The sequence below is a fragment of the Asterias rubens genome, chromosome 19, assembly GCF_902459465.1.
Source record: "Asterias rubens chromosome 19, eAstRub1.3, whole genome shotgun sequence".
Taxonomy (NCBI): Eukaryota; Metazoa; Echinodermata; class Asteroidea; order Forcipulatida; family Asteriidae; genus Asterias; species Asterias rubens.
Window position 1 is genome coordinate 8813381 of NC_047080.1, and position 25606 is coordinate 8838986.

The following is a 25606-nucleotide window of genomic DNA, read 5'->3' on the forward strand; positions in this document are numbered from 1 at the left end:
CTAGGTGGCAGCAGACATACCGGGTAAATTTCCATTGTTTACGTAGTTCTGAACATGCGCATAATTCTGAGAACAATGGATTTACCCGGTAAGTCTGCTGCCCTCTATCGTCCCAGAAAGTCTCCCATTTACCTCTGGTCAGGGGCACTTCTATGAGGAACATTTGAATTTGTACCAACTTCGCAAAGGGCACCACAGCAAAAGCAGGGGGCACCACGGCAATTGCTGTAGTTCCCTTCGGGTCATTTCGAGGCCTGTGTTGGATTTAAACGCTAATTACAACATCTGGCCTTAGCTCGGACTGAACCTCCGCTGCCGCTCTCTTCCCAGAGTGCACGGCGCCGTCCATGAAGCCATACCATCTCTCAGTCGTATCTGCACCTGCCCAGTGAATTCTGTAGAAATAATGATCATACAAACAAAAATCCAATTATTTACGCAAGCATAACGTAAATTATACTTATTTATTTGTATTTATATTTAATCTTAAAGACAGTGGAAATTGTCAAAGTCTAGCCGTCACAGTTGTGAAAATTTGAGCTCAATCGGTCATCGAACTTGCGAGATAATAATGAAAGAAAAAACACCCTTGTCACACGAAGTTGTGTGCGTTTAGATGGTTGATTTCGAGACCTCAAGTTCTAAACCTGAGGTCTCGAGATCAAATTCAAGGAAAATTACTTCTTTCTCGAAAACTATGGCACTTCAGCGGGAGCCGTTTCTCACAATGTTTTATACCATCAACCACTCCCTATTACTCGTCACCAAGAAAGGTTTTATGCCAATAATTGTTTTGAGTAATTACCAATAATGTCCACTGCCTTTAAGACACACACAATGAATTACAAGTTTGACAGGGGCTGTCAAGGTTATGCAAAGGTATAAAAACTGTCATCTGGAGGATATAACCGTAAAACCAGACACCTGCCAACGATACCTAATATATTTAAGTAATATAAAAAGAAGTTGTTTCTTGACTTTAAGTCTCTTAGTTATTCTTGAAAGTATTCCTTAAATTGTCTCCGAAATATTTTGGCAGCATCTAATATTGGCCGTCTCTTAACTCATCTGATAGGGTGCCTTCCAAGATTTCTATCTTCATTTTTTGTTTGGAGTTTTGGAAGGAAATCCGAGAAAGTGATTATACTCGCATGGCATGGCTCATTAAGTGCTGCTTCTCTTAACCTTATCACCCTAAATACACGTGCACAATAACGTCATAACCTAATTAGGCTATTATACTCAAGCAATTATTGTTCCTTAATTCACCTGATCCCTTACTAAGGAAAAAAAGAGCTTCAGTCCAACATCTTTAAAGGATTGGGGTACTTTTTGTAACACAAAACACAATGTCCACAGATTTATATTACACTAACACCGTTGGAAGATAATGATAGTAGAAAGCATATCTTAAAATATTAGTTGCTGGGGTGCTGTAGTTTCTGAGAAATGAGTAAAACAATGTCATGAAAATGCGTTTTTACATGCTTACAATTTTTTCGTATCATGATCACTGAGACGAACATTATTTTCATAACATTGTTTTACCCATTTCTCAAAAACTACAGCACCTCAGCAAGTAATATTTTCAGGGAAGCTTTTTACTATCATTATCTTTAAACGGTGTAAGTAAAGTGTACATCTGTAGACATTGTGTTGCTTGTCCTACAAAAAGTACATAGACCCTTTAAGAACCATCATTAGTAAATAACGTCATTGACCAAACACCTTGGCGCTGATGTCAGATATTGTTTTTCAAATCGCGCCATTTAGACTTATAATTATGAGTGTTGATACTCATTAACTGCTGCTTCTCTGAACATTCTCGCCCCAATTACATGTGCACAATAACGTCATTGCCCAATTAGTCTATTACTCACTCTATATATATAACTGACTTTAATATATTGTTCTCAGCCCTTTTCTTGAATGTGCTCTTCACTTATCCCCTGTATACTTTGATGATCAAAGTATCTTGAAATGTATTCCTTTCTTAAATTTTCTTCGGCGGAAAAATGAGTGGGGTTTCAGTCATGTACATAATATGACAGTTGGCTGATATTTCTGCTAAGCAAGATTTTCTATGCTAGGCATATTTTGTGCTTAAAGGCACTGGACACCTTTGGTAATTGTCGAAGACCAGTATTCTCACATGGTGTTTCCCAACATATTTATATATGCATAATAACAAGTCTGTGTGCAAATTTGGATAAGTCATCGAAATTGCAAGAGAATAATAAAAGAAAAAGTACCCTCAAGTGTTACACAAATTTGTGTGTTTTTATATGCCTAAAAATGCTTCAGGACTGAGTTCTTTTAATATTTGTGTGAGAAATTACCTCTTTCACAAAAACTAAATTACTTCAGAGGGAGCTGTTTCTTGCAATGTTTTATACTATCAACGACTCTCCATTGCATGCTCTGCATAGTAAGTTTTTATGCTAACAATTATTTCGACTAGTTACCAATAGTGTCTAGTGCCTTTATATACAGCTTTTTGAAGGATGTTCCTGGAAGTTTTCTTACCTTTGGAACGGCTTCTTCAGCTCGTAGAAATACTTTGTCATGGCCCCAGGTGAGAGCACGCTTGGAAGATGGTGAGAACAGTATGGCACAGCTCCCCAGTCCTAAAGATTTAGAAAAAATGACAAAATCGTCACATAAAATCTGGCCAATTGCTCTTGAAATCAATGACCCTGTGAATACATCTCTTTGTGGATGCTTTATTTTACAACCCAAGTAACTGCAATTTGGTCTTGGCATAGATCATGTAACTTTCTTTTTTTTTCCAAAAAGAGTGACCGTTGTATATTCTTTGGCTTTTCTGGCAGGCCAGACACTGCACTGGTCATATGGGAAATTTTACATTTTGTGTCTTCATGTGTCCCATTCATTTAAGCCCTATTGAAATAACAAGTGAACAAGTTTTGAGATATGCCCCTATCTTCACATCAAATTTTGATAGAAATCAGACAGTGTAATCACCCCAAAATATGTTTTCGTCCTTTCGACTCTGCCCAAATCGTGTCCCTGGAAGTACAGGTCTCATAATGGCTCTTTCGTGAACTTGTGATTTCATCTGTTATAATATAACAATCATTTGGGTTCGAAACCCAGTCATGACACATGTGCCCTTGACCATAATTGCTTCGTAAAACATTGGAGAAATAGTGCATTCAACTCCACCAGCCAGGCCCCTATAGTGAATGATACCCATGCCCTGAATGGGGTAACCCTGTTTCAGCCCCAGGAGTAGGTGGCATCAGGGCCCTTGGTTGCAGTTGATTTGGGAGCTCTCGATCACCTTGAAGTGGCCCTCCATGGCCTTGTAATTAGGCAGTCTCTCAGAATGAAAAAAAAAGTTTTTATAAAAAATTATACATATTACAATACTCACAAAACTCTTATCAAGATTGGTACATAAACATAACAAATTAAAGCTGCCTTACTATTTCAGTGTAATCCAGTGGCTCATGTGCCTCCACACCAAAGAAAAGCCCAATCGCTGCAACTATTGCTCCTTTTCGTTCCTCTTCCTTCAAACCGAAAAAACCCAATCATTAATAATTATTGGCTCAAAAACATAAAATAAGCAACAGAAAAATAAAAAATAAACTGCGAAAAGGTCATATAATAGGGTAATAATATTTGTTGTGCTATACTATCTCTCTACAATGTCAGGAAAGGCTTTTAGCTTAGAAAAAAGTATGAAATCAACATTGCAAATGAGGTAGACACGTTTGCGCAGCGTAATGCATGCTGACTGTACCCTATTGCATTCATGTGGTAATAGAGTAATGGCATCGTGGCCGAATGGTTAAGAGCACCGAATTCAAACTCTGGTGTTTCTGAGAAGCAAAGTGTGGGTTCGAATGCCCAGCCGTGACACTTGTGTCCTTAAACAAGACACTTAACCATTGGTTCGTCCTTCAGATGGGACGTAAAGCCGTTGGTCCCATGTGTTGTGTAACGCATGTAAAAGACCCCAGTGCACTTATCGAAAAAAAGAAGGGGTTCGCCCGGGTGTTCCTGGCTGTGGCTGCTGAATGCGCCGAAGCACCTTGTAAGGTGCTACATAATATTGGGTCTCAGAATTATCACTAGTAACATGATATAATTCTGAAAGTTTGTATATACCCAGTACCTTGTTTGGTAGATACGTGCGCTATATAAGACTTCAGTATTATCGCATGGTAATCGTAAAAGCCTTGAATTACACCCAGGCTACGCAGGCCATGGCCTCCGTTGCCCCTGGTCTTGGCCTTGGTGCCCCTTCAAAAGTTTCCCATTGGTTTTAAGTTTATTTTTAGTGGAAGTGCCCCTTTTCAAAATGAAACTGGCGATGCCCTTTGAAAGATGAAATTCCAGGCCTGTTGAAACTGTACTTTCTTTACCGGAATCTCTCTCCACTTTTTGGCTTCCACAGTGCCACAGAGGGCAGGGCTTTGGTCCATAGTACTAGTCGCATCAAACAGTGCAGTAAATGGAATCTGTTCGGCTTCTGAGGGTTGGTCATCAGCCTGTTTGTTGCTTACGGCAGACGGCATCATTCTGATGACGTTACCACTGTATCCAATCTTTTGCCAGAAGTTCTGTTGGAAGAGTAAACCAAAGAAATTTGAGAACCATAATAGACCCTTCCCATGAATTATATGTAAATTGCACATAGCGCCTGCGCACTAACATTTTGGTTGGCAAAATGAGGGAACATCGCGCTGTTTTGTACACGGCTAATGGGTGCGTGACGCAGACGCGATTGCGCGTCTGCTTAGTGCACAACTCTATGGCGTTTGCCAACCAACAGGGTCTGTACGCATGCGTGAATGTGATTAGCATATTTCACAGGAAGGGTCCATTAGGTTTCAGGTATCAAATAATACAACACAAGAAACTGACAGGGTAATAGATTTGCGGTTGAATACGGCTCTAGCACATGTAAGTTTTATCAAGGGCCTTGAGCATCACTGAGTTATGGATATGCACACTATACGGTAAATAAGAAGCCACTATTATTAGTAGTTGTAAATTTTTCTTTTCCAAAAAATTTATGACCTCAAAACTTTCTTGGTAAAGAGCACTGGAGAGCCGTTGGTATACTATGAAACTTTGTTAGAAATAAGTTTTAAAGAAAGAGAAAATGTTCACCCAAAACAGGCAAATCTTATAAAGGCTTTAGGCATGAAGCTTTTCTCAGACATCTGAAAGCACTTGTAGAACGAGAGTGTTTTCTCTTTCATTTTTTTCTTGCATCTTCGATGACCAATAGAGCCCAACTAATTATTACGGGTTGGTCATTGTATGCATTTATTTTGTTTTGACACACCAAGTGAGGGTACTGGTCTTTGACAATTTAAAAAAAAAATACCCTTCCTTTCAAGCCATTGGACCCTTTCGGCAAACAGTATTGTCCAAGGCCCAAACTTCGTGTATCACAACTTCTATATTAAATAACAAACCTGTGCAAATTTAGGCTCAATCGGTCATCGGAGTCGGGAGAAAATAATGGGAAAACCCACCCTTATCCGCACGTTTCGCCGTGTCATGACATGTGTTTATAATCAGTAATTCTCGTTATCGAGATTTGATATTGTTTTACTGTTTTCTCAAAAAGTAAAGCATTTCATGGAATTATATTTCAAGAGAAGTCTTTCACCACTACCTTCTGTTAACCCTGTAAGTTATTTGTAAATCTGTGATTTTGGTTTTTGATTTTATTTTCTGTACCGAAAGGGTCCAATGGCTTTAATGGTCTGTTGTCCTCTTAAATCATGTGTCCATGATTCTATAATTTGTACGTGACTTATTTGTTTACTTGAAAATATTAGTAAAGAAGTTGCTCATTTTGTAAAAAATTTCACATAGCTGACATTTCATCTTCAAGATCATTTCTGTTTATGAGAGCTAAATGTGACATTGAAATTGTGACCAGCATACTTCAAACAAGTTTGAACACAAGAAACAGTGATTAGGGATTAATGAGAGGATTATTTCTGGGCTTAATCAGCTCTTTGCAATTAGGCCCTGTATTCTTACTTGGTGTATCCCAAAATAAATGCATAACAACAATTCTGTGAAAATCTATAAGTTATACTAATAAATTGTACATGACTAATTTGTTTACTTGAAAATATTAGTATAGAAGTTGCTCATTTGTAAAAAAATTTCACATAACTGACATTTCATCTTCAAGATCATTTCCGTTTCTGAGAGGTAAATGTGGCATTGAAATTGTGCCCAGCATCCTTCAATTATAGCATTCTCAATGTGTAGGCGTATTTTTCATGAATATCTTAGGTTTTCTCTGCCAATTTTAACAAAAATACATTATTTCAGCCGGCTCATTAAATTACGCTTGAAAATTAATGCTCCTTTGAATTTAGCATTCAACAGTCAAAAGGAGTAATTCAATTTCATTGGTCAAATAAGATCATTCAATTTCATTAGGGTGCAGGAAGCGTTATTCAATTTGGTAAAAGCATGCTGCTGTTGTTTGTTGTTTGTTATACTGGTTTTTTTCTTCTTCTTTTTCTTCTTATTTGTTGTTATTGTTGTTGTTGTTGTTGTTGTTGTTGTTGTTGTTGTTGTTGTTGTTGTTGTTGTTGTTGTTGTTGTTGACAAATACCTCTTTATATGTGATGACAAATTGCAGGGAATGCCCAGCATGCATCATTTGGAGGAGACTATCTCGATCAGCTGGTAGCGGTGGAGCGTAGTGAATCCTTCCTGTCAAGATTCAATCATTGTCATCATGTTTACAAACAAATTTCGGTTGCTGTTTATAAGTTATTGAGCATCTATGGTTCCATTTGGCCTGAACCGTCAAATAACTTTTTTTAATCTTCTCTCCAGAAGACGATCAGAGCATACTGATCGAAACGTCAAGTTCTTTTCAGGAGCACCCTAATTCGTTTAGACATTATCTTTACATGGTGTTACCGCAAACATTTACTATATCGTATTTCCACCATGCCAAGTTTCAAATCCTACTTAAAGACAGTGGACACTATTGGTAATTACTCAAAATATTTATTAGCATAAAACCTTTCTTGGTGACAAGTAACGGGGAGAGGTTGATGGTATAAAACATTGTGAGAAACGGCTCCCTCTGAAGTGCTATAGTTTTCGAGAAAGAAGTAATTTTCCACGAATTTGATTTGGAGACCTCAGATTTAGAACTTCAGGTCTCGAAATCAGCCATTTTAACACACACAACTTTGTGTGACAGGGGTGTTTTTTTCTTTCATTATTATCTCGCAAGTTCGATGACCGATTGAGCTCAAATTTTCAGAGGTTTGTTATTTTATGCATGTTGAGATACACCCACGGTGACGGCTAGTCTTTGACAATTACCAATAGTGTCCACTGCCTTTAAATAATTTCTGTTGGTTTGATTTGGTCTGTCTAATGTGATCATTCTTTTATCTATCTGAGCATGGTTTATTACTGGAGGTGCTCGCTCTGCTTCTTCCTTGAGTCCATCATCTACTCTTTAAAATGTTTGGCCAGGATTTCACAGCATCTCACAGCCTTCTCGTTTGCTGCCATCGGTCTGCAAGGCAACACTGCTCCTCAGTGGCTGGGCATCATACAATGTGTGGCATAGACCAGGGTGATGTGCCACAATCACATTTGGTGTCATTGTCAGTTTACTCCCATTTCTTCATGTTTGTCTTGCACAGTCTACTCGCCCTGCTGAGATTGGGTTCTTAAAATAAATTGCTTTCCCATCCCTTCTAACCTTTGGCCATGTCAACAAGCTAATATACCCCTCCAATATCCAGTCAGGAGCCACCGGATGGCCTACTGCCCTCCGTACCCCAAACCAAAACATAACCCCAAAACAAAACAAACAAAAAACAAACAAACAAACAAACACATTGACAAACAAACAAACAAACACACCGACAAACAACCAACCCCTAAAAAAAACAATAAAAAAAACATCAACAAACAAACAGGCTTACATACCTGCGAACTTTGGCGGCAGAGCCACAATGACTCTCTCTGAGCGGAAATGCTTGCCGCTGAGGGTTTGAACATCTGCCAGCTCAGAGTCCCTCTGGTTGATTGCAACAACTGGGTCACCGAGCTTCACAAAGGAACGGTTGATCTTGTCTACAATGATCTCGCAGAGTCTCTGAGTCCCGCCCTAGAAAAGGATTCAACATCCACATAATTAGTGATATGTCATTGACTCAAACTGAGTCGAAATTAATTGTGTCACCGAGGTTCACAAAGGGACGGTTGATTTTGTCTACAATGATCTCGCATAGTCTCTGAGTCCCGCCCTATACAAGGATTCAATATTCACATGTCATGCGCCTTTAATTAGTGATATGCCATTGACTCGAACTGAGTCGAAATTAACTTGGTCAACGAGCTTCAGAAAGCTTCATTTTGGTTTAACCAATAGGGCCTCCACACGGATGTGTAATAGCACTGTATAACTGTGTACTTTCCAGAGTTCTATGACAAAAACTCACAGGCATATTACTCGGGTAGAGTGTGAACCCACGACCTTTGCAACTCTAGAGCAGTATCAAGTATTTCTTATTGACTCAACTTACTTTGGCTGCACTGACTCAAGTATAGTTGTATGAGCCCAGTCATAACTAACTAAGTATAACTTATTGACTCAACTTGGGCTACACTGATCCAAGTAGAGTTGTACCTGCCCAGTTATAACTAACAAAGTATAGCTATTGACTCAACTTGGGTTACACTGATCCAAGTAGAGTTGTACGTGCCCAGTTATAAATAACCAAGTATACTGACTCAACTTGGGTTACACTGATGCAAGTAGAGTTGTACCTCCCAGATATAAATGACCAAGTATAGCTTTTATTGACTCAGCTTGGGTTACACTGATCCAAGTAGAGTTGTACATGCCCGGCTATAACTAACCAAGTATAGCCTCAACTTGGGTTACACTGATCCAAGTAGAGTTGTACGTGCCCAGTTATAACTAACCAAGTATATCGTATTGACTCAACTTGGGTTACACTGATCCAAGTAGTAGAGTTGTACCTGCCCAGTTATAACTAACCATGTATAGCAATTGACTCAACTTGGGTTACACTGACCCAAGTAGTGTTGTACGTGCCCAGTTAAAACTAATCAGGTTTAGCTAATAATTGACTCAATAGGTTAAACTGATCCAAGTAGAGAATAGTACCTTTATTCGGAATTCTTTGACGGTCTCACTTCCACTTTGAAACAGAGAGTTCCAACCACCAGCACTGTTGAGCGCGAACAAGAAGAACAGGGTGGACATCTGACAAGGTGGAACCCCAAATGCGATCTTAACCTTGGCGTCGAAAAACTGCTGGGCGGCTGTGGCAAAAATAAAAGAATCATTTTGGTTCCCTGCAGATATTCATGCGCATTTGAAATATTTTATAATAATATACACATATTTTTGAACGCGAAAGGAACTAACCACGCATCTAGTTTAGCAGACGATTGAAAGTATAGTTTTTTAATGGCTGGGGATGGAGTGCCTTTTGGCGACCCCAACCACCAGAAACTTTGGTCATCGGTTGAAAGTTTTCGCGTGTTCGGTTGAACCGCGATGACGATGCTGTTCGACCAACCGGTAACCGACTTGTTGGGTCGGTTGGGCTTTGGTTGGGGTCGCCAAAACGCACTCCCGGTGTATGTGCCGACAAACTACGTCACTTAGGGGCAGACCAATCATAACGCAAAAATTGAATACGTCATTGCAAGTTTATCCACTGAAATCACTGGGCCTGTAATAGACCAGTGCATGTCTTTATCCTTGCACGAGACAGGGGACCAGTCTACGACCCAACATACAAACCTAACAGAATCACTGACAGTTAAGTCGTATACCCAACCCTTAACAAACATGTACATCTGTACATGTAGAGTGTACATGTACAGAATCAACAAACTGCCTTTGAACAAACCTGCAGTCCAAATGTGTTGTTTTCTGAACTGCTCGAGCGTGATGGAGTCCCATTCTAACGCCAGCGGGCATTGCTCTGGGTTCTCAAGGGAAACTTCAAGGCGGAGCTTCTCAACCTTAAGAAAAAATGCATCAAAATATATGACATTCCTTCAATAAATAGTAATGACAAATTCTTTGGTTGGTTCTTCTGCGTATACACAGGTGTGGCGGTTTCAGTCTTCCGCCGTGTTCAGTTTTCCTGGTGACGTAGCCGGACATTTCAGCACGTTGTTCGAACGGTTTTAGCTTTCCGGCGTGTTCAGTTTTCCGGGTGACGTAGTCAGACAAAAATACCGCCGCGAGTACCCTGGCGAGTACTGAGACTAGTGTAGTGTAGTTCTCTCAGTGACCCCAAATTGTTTCTACTACGATTCTTTTTTGTTTAGTCACATATTCTCTTGCCCCATCTTAACACGTATTCGTGTGTACAACACTGTTTGTGTTACTGATTAAATATAGGATAATTTGCTTGGTCTTCACACCAAATTCTTTCATACGATCCACGCGTTCACCGCTCACTGTACTCGTGGACGCCGCCATGACAGCTACCGGAGAGTGTAACACGGATGACTCAATACGGCACTAAAAATTGACTACTTTCGCTTGATGTGCGCAGGCATCGCATGACGTGATGTTACCGTATTTGGTCATTCGGAAAACTGAACACGGCGGAAAGTTGAAACCGCCACACCGGAGCACTCTTTACCATTTTGAGCTAAATTCTGTTTGGCCGCTTTAAAGGCACTGGACACCTTTGGTAATTGTCAAAGACCATGCTATTTCCACTTGGTGTGTCCCAACATATGCATCAAATAATAAATCTGTGCGAATGTTGACTCAATTGTTTATCGAAGTTGCACGAGAATTAAAAAGTGGAAGAAACCTTGTGTGTTTTCAGATGCACACTTCAGCGGAAGTGTTTTATCATTTGAGAAATTACCTTTTTCTCAAAAACGACATTACTTTAGAGGGAGCCGTTCCTCATAATGCTTTATACTATCAACAGCTCTTCATTGTTCGTTACAAAGTAGATTTTTATGCAAACGATTATTTTGCGTAGTTAGCAATTAGTGTTCAGTGTTTTAAAAAGGGAAATCGCTTGGTAATCATTCTTTAAAAGTATGGCAATGAAACTTACTTGTAAGAAATACAGCAGCTTTCGAAAGTATTTTGAGAATTACTTCACTTCGAAGTAATGTGTTTATGTAGCACGATATCAATCTTTATCAATCTTTATCCCAAGAATTTAATCTAAGAAACGTTGTGTCAGACACTTTTCTTAGATTGTGTGTATTCCTATTAAAAAAAAAATCTGGGCGTGGACTAAATCGCTCCGAATTTTCAGCGATTTCTCAAAAACGCTCTCACTTTTGTAATTTGTTTACTTGGTTTAATTGTCTGTATGAAGAGAAAGAAAAAACGGTTCCAAAAACCAAAGGTAGACGTTCCCTTTTAATTTACTTGAGAATGACACTCTTCTTTACCGAAATTCACTCTGCAGTGCAGCACATAAAAAGAAAGTGAGAAAAAAAGGTTAACAATTTCAACGCAAAAAGAACAACAGATAAACGTTTGACTTCGAAATCAAGACGTCTTCTTTACAGTTTTATTAAACTGAACTCTTCTATTGCATTTTTTTTTACGTGAGTAATAACTTTTGATGAATGTGTACCGTAATGGAATCATCAGTGTTTTTCTTCCGGTTATGAATACTTTATTCCAAAACCAAGGAATACATAAATCAATGCGTATTTGTTTTTAAAGTGCTTCCTGCTCCGATATGAGTCGATATATCTCGAAATCTTCTAAGGCGTTTCTGCTCTGAGCCGACGCGTCTCTCTAGACCTGTGGACAAGTCGTAAAATGGTCTGCCGCTGCGAGATAGTCGAATTGTGGAATGGCTCTCGCGAGATCACTGCTCTCGCGCGAACTGCTGGTTAACTCCACAGTAAATTAAGCCTGCTGGGGCAGCAGCAGTTGTAATGATCCATCATTTCTGGCATAATCGACGTCATTAAACGATCGTGGAGACAATCTGCCAAAGATATTTGCCGTTGGGATTTGCCCCCCCCCCCCCCCCCAATTCAACGATGCGAGTGCAGTTCCCCCGTGTTGACTTAAAACAATTCACAATGTGGGACATTGACGTGTGAACAAACTCTGCTACTTGCTATTTTGAAGCTTTATGTGGTTACCGGTTTCGATGATACCCAAGCCTATTCATCCGTATGAACTGTAAAGGGGGTAACCTTGTTTCAGCCCTATAGGTGGCAATGGCCTCTAGGCAATAGTCCACACCTTGAAGTGTATCGACTTGTTTATAAAAATATTAATTTTTGCGAATTAATGACAGTATGGTTTCCGGCCCGCTTGCTACAGCTTAAGAGGCACTGGACACGTTTGGTTTAGCAACTCAAACGATATATCATAAAACAAACTTAGGGTGACTTGGTATTTAGCAACGGAGAGCTGTTGATAGTATAGCACATTTTGAGAAAAGAGGTAATTTCTCACTCAAACAAGTTTTCAGGCCTGAAGCATCTGAAAGCACACAAAATTTGTGCAATAAAGGTGTTTTTTATTTTGCAATCCCCGTCCAAAATCACATTTGATCTCGCCTCATTCATATGGAGATTCGCAGTCAAACCATATAGCATACAGTTACACACACATACGTTATGCACGCTGCATGCATACCAAAAGTGCAGCTGACAGCATCCCTTCTGACCAATCAAAACACAGATATGGAAAGCTTACGTCACTGCACTTTCATCCAATGAAATCACTGTGTCTGTAACACCAATACCCATATTTATCCGTGCTGACAGGGAACCAGTCTACCCTATAGCTTTACCCGTCTTTATCCCTGCTGACAGGGAACCAGTCTGCCCCAGCTTTACCTTGGTTATGAAGGTACCGTAGTCCATTTTACCGAGGGAGGATAGCGGGTTGCCTGGATCTGTTTCAAATGTTAACTTTCTCCCATCCGCAAAATGCGCGAAGTGAGAACCTGTTTCGGTTCCTGTGCACGTCTGTAGTTCCAACTCATCGGCTAGCTGCATCATGTGGACCTGTGAGCTGGTTTGTTGAATCAAAATGTGGATATTAGCTGACATGTTCTTTATTTGTTCAGTGAGATCTTGGAATATTTGTAGCTGGCATTTTATTTTGTTTGTTTAACCAAAATGGTGATATTAGTTGACATGTTCTGTGGTTGGTTGGTGGATATTAGCTAAAATAATACTCAACTAATATTCACAACAAACCAATATTTTTGGGTTTGTTTAATGAGTGGATATTTGTCATGTTTTGCTTTGTTGAATGAGTGGATATTATCTGACACATACTTTGGTTTGCTGGTAAGAATGTGGATTTAGTTGACATGATATTTTGTTTGTTGAATGAGAGTGTGGATATTATTGTACTAAAATTATTAGTTGATATCTTCTTTGGTTTGTTGAATGAGTGGAACTAGTTGTCATCTCTTTGGTTTGTTGACTGGGAATGTGGATACCTGTTGACAGTGTTCTTCGGTTCGGTTTTTTGATGGACATTAGTTGAATTTTTTTTGTTTTATTAAGCGAATCTTGATATAAGTTGATATGTTTTTTGGTTTGTTGAGAAGGTTGATATTAGTTGATATGTTCTGTGGTTTGTTGAATGAGAATGTGATATTAGTTGACATGTTTGGTTTGTTGAAAGAGAAAATAGATACTAGTTGACATTTGGTTTTTTGAATGAGAATGGATGAATATTAGTTGATACGTCTTGGTCTGTTAAATGAATGGATCTTAGTTGACAAGTTCTTTGGTTTGTTGAATGAGAGTCTGGATAATGGTTTGAATGTGTGGCTATTAGTTGACATGTCTTCGGTCTGTTGTTGAATGAGTGGTTATTAGTCGACGTTCTTTGGTTTGTTGAATGAGAATGTGGATATAAGTTGACATGTTTTTTTTTGGTTTCAAGTCCCCCATTCTGTGCTGATGTTAGTTGAAAAGTATTTAAAGTGGAACATTTACATCCCATAGCAATCACATGATTTGATACTGACCCACCAATCCACTGAGCGCCAAGATCCCAGAAATCTCTGCCGTTAGCCGATTCCATCTCCCGGGTTAGCACGCGGCCGCCGACTCGCTCTGTAAATCAAAGGGCGATTTGAGATGAATACAAATTTTGAAAAGTAGACCCTTGAGGACACTAGGTGGCAGCAAACTTGCCAGGTATGTTCTGGAGTGTGCGCATGCTCAGATTTACGTAAACACTACATGTACAATTCGCTATGCTTTCAAACGACAATGCATTCAAACGCATTTTAGGGCTGAAGCTCTGGATAACATATCGTCATAATTTTGTTAGGCCTAGCACAGAAACCTGCCCAGCGAAATAACAAAAATCAATAAAATACATAGTTGTGAACGAGTAAAGGAAACAAATGGAATATTGAGGCCCCTTTCGAAACCACGGCTTCGGCTTCAGATTCGGCTCGGGCTAGCTTTGGTCCTGCAGTTGTTTTGTGATTTACGCTTCGGGGCTTCAGACGAGAGGACGGAGCCTGAAGCCGAATCCAAAGCCGAAGCCGTGGTTTCGAAAAAGGTATATGAAACTATCGTGTTTTTTTGTACCGCTGGCCTCAAGTACGACGACTGAAATTCCCTGGTTCGCCATGCGAAGGGTGTAGGCTGCCGAGAGCCCGGCCAGCCCTGCCCCTACGATGACCACGTCCACGACCGGTGGTGCTGGCGGCTTGTCGGTCTTTACCGACTGATCCTGGTTTTTACCGGCAGGGCTCTGGCTACTGACGTGTAATTCTGGCATTAGATTCCCGGTGGATATTTTCCGGAAGGCATTTGACTGTTGAGATGAAGAAGAAAAATGTGTTCATCGAAAACAGTTTTTAACAAACGGAAAACCTAAAAGTAATAGAGCCTTATTTTCGCTGAAATAAAACATGTTTTGTGGAATGGCACAAAACCGGGCTTGGCCTAAGCATCTTTAAGTTGGGGCGTGCACATTCAAAGCGGGAACCTATAACAAAAGTGACAATAGGTCCACGGTTGCTATCACAAAAAGTTGAACAAAGGAGGGTCCACGATCACAGGGAGCTTTTTTTTTCTTTTCTTTTTTTCACGTTCATATTATCTAAAATCAAAACCTATTTTCTTCTAAACAGCACCCACACTCGTTGTTATGTTCAAAGTTTTCGAACCCATGAAAGTACTGAGTACATTGCTTTTCATATAATCTGTGAAATGGTAAAACTACAAACAACTTATAAAGAGTTATTTTTACCAAGGTGTTGCTGACCACGCCGCCACTGGGTGATAGGGAAGCATTGACCGTCTGGCCCGCCACCTGCACCGTGCCGTCCGCGGTAACTTCACCGGGCGTATCGTCTCCAGTAACGGTCACCAAAATCTCAGTCCCATTCTCCGTGGGATCCTTCTTCCCGAAACGTTTCTAGTCAGTCAATAAAAATCGGCAATAATATAACGAAGTCAGTAACTTCTGTTCATGTCAAATTCGTTAAATACTACAAAACGCAAAAGTTACGGTTACTCCAAGCTCCGACGTTTTGACACCCTTGTTCAGCCCCAATTGTGTCTAACCCCCAAAGGCTATAACCTTGTGCAGCGTGTAATTGTTACAACAAGTATAACAACAGAATTGCAAAGGTCGTGGGTTCGAATCCCACCCGAGTAAAATACATGTGATTTTTTCACAGGCCTCGGGAAAGTACTGAGTATACAGTGCTACACACGTCGGTGTATATGGGTAAAAACAAAAAATGTATAAGTATAACAAAACATAACAAATTGGAACATCATGGCGTTGTCGGAACACTACAAAGCAGAATGTTCCCAACTGAAGCCCGGTTCATACTTGCTGCGAATGCGAATGCGAAGCGAATCTTGACGTCACAAATTCGCAACGAACAATTCGCAGCAGTTGAACTCTGCTCTACTCCCTTGCGATAATCGCTGCGAAAGGAGGGTGTGACGTCAAATTCACGTCAAATTCGCTTCGCATTCGCATTCGCAGGAAGTATGAACCGGGCTAAACGCTCAAAATTTAATCTAATCTACAAAATAATGCTTCAAATATAATGATAACATTGTAGTCAAAGTAAGATAACAGTAAATCGGACGAAATTCTGACAAACTAAAGAATAGTCATGTACAGCCAATTAATGTTAAAAGAATTTTATTACAAGCAAGTTTATATTCATTTTAGAGTGATTGTCAACGCAAATATACCCTGTTAATAGATGAACAGATAACAAACGTGCTGACTCTTCGAATAAACAAAATGATTGGGTATTAAGAAACGACATGAGCAGCATGCAGACATTCAGAGCCAACTGGGAAGTGGATATATTCTCGAGTAATAGCCCTATTCCAAAGTATGTAATTACAAAGTCCAAAGCACAAGCCGGTTTCAGTTTGCCTCCAACGACGATGGCAGTTCAGTCTTTTAACGCAAAACCATTTTTGTTTATACGAAGAACACGTACAAAATAATGAGAGACAGATTTTGAGAAATTAAAAACATTGAAACATTGCAAATGATATCGTTCGGGTCGCTGGGTATACAAACCATTCTGGTATAATGTTCATATAATACTCACAGCTACTTGAGTGGATTTTTTTTTACGGAAATGGTATTTTAAGTTTATATTGCACTTGTTCACAATTTTTAATGTAATTTTGGTATGTGTAAATCAGGCCCCAACCTAAAGGTTTGAAAAACTGAAAACACTTCTGCCGTTGACGGCGCGCGTCAAAGGACAATGCTTTGACGTCATTTGTGTGAGTATTCTTTGTTTTACCCCCTGGTTTTACCTCCACGCTGCAACAAAGCGGCTTTACAAATTGGAGCTCTCAACTATGACGTCTTGAGAGTGATTACGTAACGGGGCTTTTTGCAAATCTTTCAGAAAGGCGCTGGATAAATGTATTCGAAATCTATTTGTTATAAAAAAATGACTCGATTATTATTCATCGATTTTTGTATATAAATGAAATTCAGCAAAGTTCACGACTTGATATTTTCGTTCAAGTCGATCTTTAAGCTATAGCTAAGACGAGGGGGGCTATCGGTCACCTGCACATTCACAAACCTGCGCAAACTCAAAATCCTTACGTAAAAACACGTCCCAATAAATTTCACGAAGACTTTTACCTGATAAGCTTTAAGATTAGAGGTGGTATTTTAATCCTTATAAGCCCTGTAAAATATTTTTTTTTTGGATTAGTATATGAGTTGTGGGGTTTGATCCAGTTTCGGAAATAATAAAATACAATATGCAATTTAATTTGTTGGTTTGCATGCTGTATCTTCTTGCAAAACAAACAAAAGTGTACACCGATTGGACGCTTACAAAACAATATTGGCATACCAAAGTCATCAAACTCTCATCAATAATCAGAAACACTGAATAAAAATCACAATAATGATGTCACCTACCAGCAATTCAGTCATTATTATGTGGTGAGACGAGACACGGGAACTTTAAAGAACCTTGGCGTGGTCACGAGGCAGAACCCGTACCGTGAAGAGTCGGCATGTCCCGGTCAGTACACCCCTAGAGACAGCCCGCTCCGAGAGAAATAGTCCTCGTAAAATGAATCGTCCTCAGTAATTATCTATGTGTTATGAACAGTACACTTATTGACAACATAGAGACCATGGGTATGGAAGTTAACATTGTACAATTGTTGCACGCTGTGACGGGGTCCATGGCGTTTTGTACACTCGAGGGAGGAAATGGACCCCGAGGCGAAGCCGAGGGTGCCATTTCCCCTCGAGAGTGTACAAAACCCATGGACCCCAGTCACAGCATGCAACAATTGTTATACCTTTGCATAATTGTTCTCCCTCTTCTCGAAGTTCTGTTGTCATCTTCAAATATTATTACGACGGACTATTCATTGTTTAATAGCAGACGAACAAGAAACAATTCCCTCGAACCCGCGGTTGTTTCGTACACAGCGCTGGAAATCGACCAACGCCGGGAACGATCAAGGTGATGTACACCGGTGTACACCACTTTTCATGTTACCCGGCCCGTCGAGCCATGTAACATGCGTTTTTGTTGCGCGTCCCATGATTGGTTCTCGACCAATCAAACTTTACAGTTTGTTACCGAGGTATAACAAAAACATTTGAGCACTTGCATGGCAGCCATCTTTAATTACAATATCAATAGAGACTGAGAGAAAAATAATGATATTATAGGCTTGCTTACTCGTTACAAAGCCACCCATACAGAACCAATCAACTTTAGGGCTTCGGTTTCTTTTGTTGATCAAGTTTTTGGCCATGACATGAATCCATCCCGTCTCACTGTGAATGAAGACGTACGTGCATGTAATATAATTTACCTGTCAAATTTTCAGCTTCATTAGTCGTCAAGTTTTTGAGAAAAATAGTGAAAATATCAGAGCGATGTTTTCAGGAGAGTCGCGTAAATATAAACACCAGACGCCTGTACTGGTTATAATACGTTGTACATGCCAAAATAATTTTAGTCTCCCGAGACGAACTTTATTTTCGTGACATAGTTTTTCTCATTTCGCAAAAACTACAGCACAACCAGAGCTGTTGATAGAATAAAACATTGTGGGAAACGACTCCCTCTGAAGTAACGTAGTTTTTTGTATGAGAGTGTAAAATTGTGATTTCGTTTTCACTACAGCTCTAGCCATAAAAAAACAACCACGAGTGTCAATTCTTTTTCGTCCTGAATCAAAATGGCCGCTGAAAGGGATGTTTGTAGCGTGGAGTTTCAGAAAAGTACAAAAATACTTCAATTTACTAATAATGATGCCTAAATACCTTGAAGGATCATGAACGTGGGTGATTAAAGGCACTGGACACTATTGGTAATTACTCAAATAATTGTTAGCATACAAGCTTACTTGGTAACGAGGATGGAGAGCTGTTGATAGTATAAAACATTGTGATAAACGGCTCCCTCTAAGAAGTAATTTCACAGTAAAATATATGATTTGATTTCGAGACCTCACGCGTGAGATCTCAAAATCAAGCATGAAAGCACACAACTTCGTGTGACGACAAGGTAAGGTGGTTTTTCTTCCATTATTATCACGCAACTTCGACGACCAATTGAGTTGAAACGTTTAGAGTAATGACTGCCACGTACTAAAACACCTTGAAACTAACGATGTAGCCAGAGTCGACCCGAACCAATTATACAGGCCTTGCTTTCACAAAGTACGCGATAAGAGTCAAATCATAAGAAAGTCAAGGTTGTGAATAGCAAATCATGTCCCTCCGATTCTCATTATAAGAATTGGCTTATATACTGTTCATATATCCTTACAGCCTCGGTTTAGTTACATTGGTTTCAATGGAGGAATAAACAAGATGGCTGCCGCATGGTAAAGATACAATATTCTATAGAGTGATAGGGTTGCAATTCCAAAACAAATGTTACTGTTCATTAAAGTAAATTTCCCTTCTCATTTTCCCGTAATTTTGAGAACTTGATTAGTTTATATTTTTCACTTTCAAATTCGAGTTTCTCTATTACAAATCTACACTTCGCAGATGACATTTTAATTTAATTCACCATCTATAACAGCTGTACAAATACCGTGTAGATACCATCCAACTGGTTGTATACCGCAAACCAAATGTACATTTTCAATTGTGAGATTTGAAACTCAATTGCATGGTGGAAATACGATAATATAGTAATTAGGTTTGCGGTAATACATCATGCAATGATAATCTCTAAATGAGTTCGTGTAGTTCAGAGCAAAGTGATCGAAACGTCGAGTTGAAACCAACGGTTCTTTTCAGAACCACCCCAACTCCATTTGAGATGATCACCTCATGGTGTTGTCGCAAACCGTACTTCATCAAAAATGTATATTGATGCCAAGCACAATGCCTAAAACACATGGTTTGCATGTATTTCATTGTAAAACCATCAAACATGACCACCCCATCAGAAAGTAAAATTACTGGAGCGTTTTACCTTTTGAGCTTTCGTGTCCCACGAAGTCACTCGTCATAATGTTATTACCACTGCATTTTAGATCTGTTCTGGTTGTATATTATAGCTATAGCAGACCACTCCCAAATACTGTGCATGGCAAGCCATTTATTTGTGTATGCTGTTGTGTATACTGTACCTGTCTGTTACATACATTTACTAAGACTAAAAGAGCAAACAAAAATCATCAATGATGTATCCCCACGCACCAATGTTTAATATACTAAAATATTCAAACAATCTGATATTATCCATTTACGTGCATACACATTACCATGTTCTATTTTTACTGTGTTTTATTGTTAAAATCAACAGGTGGTCGAAGTGGTTTGGATAATATACGCATCGATATTTCATGTTTCAGGTTCATCTATAATTCGCGTGTTTGTGTATTGAGTGGCTTTTTTTTCATGACTTTGAGGCTATCACTTATCAGTTTGATATCGAAAAGATTAAACTTGTGTCAGTATGCTGAGTGCTTCTCGCTGGCTGATGATCTATTGCTGGTGGGCTGAACGGCGTATGCCCTAATTTGATCCCTCGTGTTTATAAGATTTTATGCGTCTTGTTGAATTTTCCTTTTTGGGCCAATTCCAAAAACGTAACCAGCATGAACGTAAACTGACCCCACTCGCCTGATTATGTGGTCATACGATACAATCTTGGTGGCTGGGGAGTTATGCAATTTGGCAACTATAGCTCTCTCCCATGGGGTTGACTCCCAATGGTATAGCTGCATGTGACGTAATTACAAAGGTCCATCATAGTGGAGATTTTAAGGATATCTGAGTTGTATAGTCGGCGAAGCATCATTAACGGAAAAATCACACCCGAACTTGTTGTAGAGAAGACAGTGAAGAAATTTCAGTTTTAGACGTTACTTTGAGGAAGAAAAACTATAGGGAAACCCCGCACAGTCTGACTAAAAAAACAATACACATGCAAGGCTCATGGTCCAGGCATCGAACCAGGGTCCACAGATCGGGTGAAAGGTACGGACATAAACCACTGAACCAACCTAACTGCCAGTCAAGGGTGTAAATTACAAAGTTTAGACCACTGTGCTGTCGGCTTTGTGAACATCAATCAGTCCTTAATGTTGACTATTTTATGGGTTTGATCCTTACTCTATGTTATATGCAGTAACTTCTGTGCAACCTCATAGGACCGTACAAAATGGAGGCAGTGACGTAACCGTACAAACTGGAGGCAGTGACGTTATCACCGTACACGTAGTGCATAGTGAACTAACGCTACCAGAATATTGGTGACCAGAATATTGGTGACCAGACACAAACACGTATAGTGCATAGTGAACTTACGCTACCAGATACCAGTCAAGATACCATTCCACATGTACAAACATTGTGTCCGTGAAATCGTGGTGGAGTCATATCAAGGCAGAATGAGGAAGACTTCGTAAACTTTGGGAGAGTAGGCCTAATGTTTGTGGTTCTGAGCTTAGCGCCATATTGTACACTTATAGAATAATAATAGATCATAGTATCCAACTTCGTGACATTTAAACTATTTCTGTGACGTCACTGTGACGTCACTCTATTGTTGGAACAGTAGATTATTTTTACGAATCATACTCTTAACTATACACGAATCTACACTTTCAGGTCCGTTCTCCCTAACTTAATAACTCAAGCTTAATGAAACACAGTAAATGCTAACGATATTACCAAAACAATAGGAGGTGTAATGTTTTAAAAAAGACATTATGTGCGACCATTGGCGCCATATTGTACGCTTATAGAATATTAAAAGGTCAAGATATCCAACTTCATGACATAAAGTCGTTATGTGTTACCATTATCCCCATAACGCGTATAGAATATAACAATGTCATTGGTATCCAACTTCGTGACATGTAATTCAAGCACTGAAACCGTAAATGCAATGATAGGCCTACCTACCAGAACAGTATGCCAACTTCTCGTTTTCTTCAGTAGAAAACCGGGACATGATATCCACACAACTATAGCCGTCAAAAGGCTGACTCGAAATGAGTCAACAAGATACACAGACCGATACTAACCCCCAACGCTGACTTCACACAAGCAAAATGTTACCGAATAATTTAGTCTCGTCTCACCAGTTATGTTCAGTATAACCCCGTTTTCACGTGTTTAAATAATAAGGCCTGGATAAAACAGATGGTGTAGCCATTACTTACCGTGTTTATATCAATATAATTCATCAACTTTTGACGTGCCCGTCTCGACTGATGGTTCGGGCAAATGTAATTCCTCATTTGAATGTGTTGGGTTTTTTTTTTTTTGGGGGGGGGGGTGGGAGGGTTGTGTATTAAAGGCAGTGGACACTATTGGTAATTGTCAAAGACTAGCTTTCACAGTTGGTGTATCTCAACACATGCATAAAATAACTAACCTGCGAAAATTTGAGATCAATCGGTCATCAAAATTGCGAGATATGAGTGAAAGAAAAACAACCCTTGTCACAAGAAGTTGTGTGCTTTCAGATGCTTGATTTCGAGATCTCAAGTTCTAAATCTGAGGTCTCGAAATCAAATTCGCGGAAAATTACTTCTTTCTCGAAAACTATGTCACTTCAGAGGGAGCCGTTTCTCACAATGTTTTATACAATCAACCTCTCCCCATTACTCGTCACCAAGTAAGGTTTTATGATAATAATTATTTTGAGTAATTACCAATAGTGTCCACAGCCTTTAAAGGCACTGAACACATTGGCGATTACCCGAAATAATCGAATAGCATAACAACTTATTTGGTAACGAACGAGCAGTGGAGAGCTGTTGCTGGTATACAACATTGTGAGAAACGGCTCTCTCTGAAGTAATGGATTTTTTTGAGAAAGAGTTAATTTCTCACTCAACAAAAGACTTGAGGTCTGAAGCCTGAAGCACCCGAAAGCACACAAATTTGTGCAACAAGGGTATTTTCCCACATTGTATTCTCTTGCAACCTCGATGACCAATTGAGTCCAAATTTTCACAGATTTGTTATTCTATGCATATGTTGGGATACACCAAGTGAGAAGACTGGTCTTAGACAATTGCCGCAGCTGCAAGAGAGAGGACAACCCCCCCCCCCCCCCCCCCCCGGGCGCAGTCCATCGTCAGTATTGACGGACGGATGCCTACTACTACAATGCCTTTAAGTTTGACATCTGACAAGAATACAAAAAAAAAAAAAAATAGCTTCTTCTTTTCTAATCAAATATTTCAGGTCAAATATCACCAAAATCAGACTGATATCCTAAATCAAATTAAACAATTTTTCTACGCCGAAGTCGTTGACAAAACGTTAACACATTATTTTGGAAACTTAGTCATAACTAAATTATTGAAGAAATTCCACTGGCTTAATTGATGTTGAGGCTATTAAATATTATGTTAATGGAGAAGGTACACGCTACCATACAGTTCAATCAAACTTCAATGTCCCTGTAATTGAAATTTATTTGACCTATGACTACAAATACAAGTGCTACGTTACACAAGTACAAATAATATGTCTACATTGCAAAAAAAAGGTTAAAAGGTAAACCATAGAAAGACAAAAGGGCAGATACTGAAATAAGTACACCATACATCACCAGGTATCAATTTGTAGGTTACTTATAATTTTGTAAAACAAATGTTAATAATTTGTTTACTTTTGAGTTTTCTTAAGCATTTTTAAATTGTCTTCATTTTGTGCCTTGTGCACTTTTACTGTTTTGTTTTTATTTTTATTTCTGTTCTGCATTTTTGACTAGATTATCCTTTGTATCATTATGACTTGATGTACAAAATGTCAGCTAGTCAGCTTTTGGCTGCCATTGAGTCTTTTTTAATGAATAAACCATCAATGAATAAATGAATGAATGAGTGAAAAGGGTGAGTGAAGGACGGTTTGGGTTAGAATCCGTGTGCAGTTCACCGTCACATCTGGAGATTGTGGAACATAATGGCAGCCGAACCTGCAGAATCAGAGAGCTGCTTAATACAGTCTAAAATATTTCTGCTAAGCAGAAATGAGCTGGATACCAGTCACAGATTGTACTCGTGAGATGGTATTTTGACTGGTAACCATATTCTGGTAAGCATTTTTCAAGCAGTTCTATGAAATTGGGCCCTGATGGCGTTTCCAAAAACCCCATGAGCCTTTATTATTGATAATGCAAAATGTGTCACGTTTTTCAACATACCGAGAATTTGTCCCACACGCTCATAGTGACGTGTCTCCTTTTCTGCAAATTATAGTCTGCAACGTGTTCGTTTTCCCGCCTTTTCTCCGGACCAGTTCAAAAGTTTTCACAGGAACAATGCGTTGATTACAATAGCCATTACAATGCACATCCAAGGGGTGGTCCCACACTTTTAGGTGTCACAAAGTAACACGACGACAGCGACTGTCACCAATACCCAAAGTGACGGAATGTCAGCACACAATCGACAGCATTGAACCCTGCTTTTGCTTGTCGTGAACACTTGGGTATTAAACATAGTTGGTAAAGGACAGGTTTGGAATAAAATGCAGGTATATGCCAGGTGCACCCAACCGTTAATAATATTATGTGGTATACAGAAGTACATGCTCCAGCTTTGCATCGCTATCAACCATTGCTATGCACACATATTTTAATAGATGTAAATTTGTGTGTTTTTAATACATTTTTATGCATTACCTATCCCCATAAAAATACCCCACGCATTTCTAGAAATTTCAAGAATATTATGTATACCACAGCTTTAAAGGCACTGGACACTATTGATAATTACTCAAAACAACCGTAAGCATAATTTACTCGGTGTCGCGCAATGGAGAGATGTTGATAGTATAAAGCATTGTGCGAAACGGACCACTCTGAAGAAACGTCGTTTTGAGAAAGAAGTAATTTCTCAGTCAAAAAGTAAAATATTTCAGGCATGAAGCCTTTATAAGGCTATTGAAAGCACGTATAACAAGGTCGTTTATTCTTTAATTATTCTCTTGCAACTTCGATGACCAATTGAGTCCAATTCACAGATATTTTATGTTATACATGTTGGGATACATCAAGTGAGAAAACTGGTCTTTTACATTTACCAAAGGTGTCCAGTGCCTTTAAGTTTGACCTTTGACACGGAGACCCGGGATATTGATGCATGGTTAACCTGTTTCGTATCCAACTTGCTGGTACTGTAAACAGACTTGTTCAATAATTAGTAAACCACTACCAGTATTGGTTGACATGTTACAGTCAGTTGCTCAAGAGAATATAAGCTTTAAAAAGTAGCAACATTTTCTTGTATATGGAAAACGTGTGAGTTTTCACTGTGGTCCTTAATTCTGATTACAAAACTGTTGAACGTGTGCAAACCATGGCCAAGTTTCATGGAGCTGCTGAAAAGGCCATGGCATTTCACTAATCGTGGCTCGTCCATGAATGATAGACTGGGTGAAGTCTAACCAACACTGCTGCCACCTACCGCCCCCCCCCCATAAGCTTCGTTTCGAAAAGGCCATGAAATGGCATTTCACTAATCGTGGCTCGTCCATGAATGATAAACATTGAATATCGGTTTAAGAGGTACGCAGCTGCAAACAAAGCAATAAATAAATTGCACAAAGACTTAGTGAAGTCTAACCACCACTGCT

The 25606-nt window shown here is 39.3% G+C and overlaps 1 protein-coding gene across 3 annotated transcripts; it reads right to left on the reverse strand.

Moving 5' to 3' along the window:
- Nucleotides 1-90: 90 nt before the first annotated feature.
- Nucleotides 91-24494, reverse strand: LOC117302871 (probable flavin-containing monoamine oxidase A). 3 transcript variants are annotated; one of them, XM_033786833.1, is made up of 14 exons: nt 21917-21972; nt 17438-17616; nt 15263-15430; nt 14596-14824; nt 14022-14109; nt 12871-13048; nt 9930-10044; nt 9176-9333; nt 7969-8149; nt 6623-6723; nt 4395-4592; nt 3450-3536; nt 2527-2627; nt 91-395 (listed from the first exon to the last, which is right to left on the reverse strand). In XM_033786833.1, exons 2-14 carry the CDS (start codon nt 17450-17452, stop codon nt 266-268), a joined length of 1749 nt encoding a protein of 582 aa, XP_033642724.1. In that variant the 5' UTR covers nt 17453-17616; nt 21917-21972; the 3' UTR covers nt 91-265. The 3 variants fall into 3 exon arrangements, with proteins under 3 accessions (XP_033642724.1, XP_033642725.1, XP_033642723.1); XM_033786834.1 differs by lacking the exon at nt 21917-21972 and adding an exon at nt 19977-20037; XM_033786832.1 differs by lacking the exons at nt 17438-17616; nt 21917-21972 and adding an exon at nt 24174-24494.
- Between the last annotated feature and the right edge of the window lie 1112 nt (nt 24495-25606).

Excerpts from the sequence above, each read along its gene's own strand:
- LOC117302871 (XM_033786832.1), bottom strand. The coding sequence starts at position 24,197 with ATGAGCGTGTGGGACAAATTCTCG. Across the intron at positions 14,110-14,595 it reads CGTCGTACTTGAGGCCAGCG|AGCGAGTCGGCGGCCGCGTG; the intron begins GTACAAAAAAAC and ends TTTGATTTACAG. Across the intron at positions 13,049-14,021 it reads GGCGCTCAGTGGATTGGTGG|CTCACAGGTCCACATGATGC; the intron begins GTCAGTATCAAA and ends TCAACAAACCAG.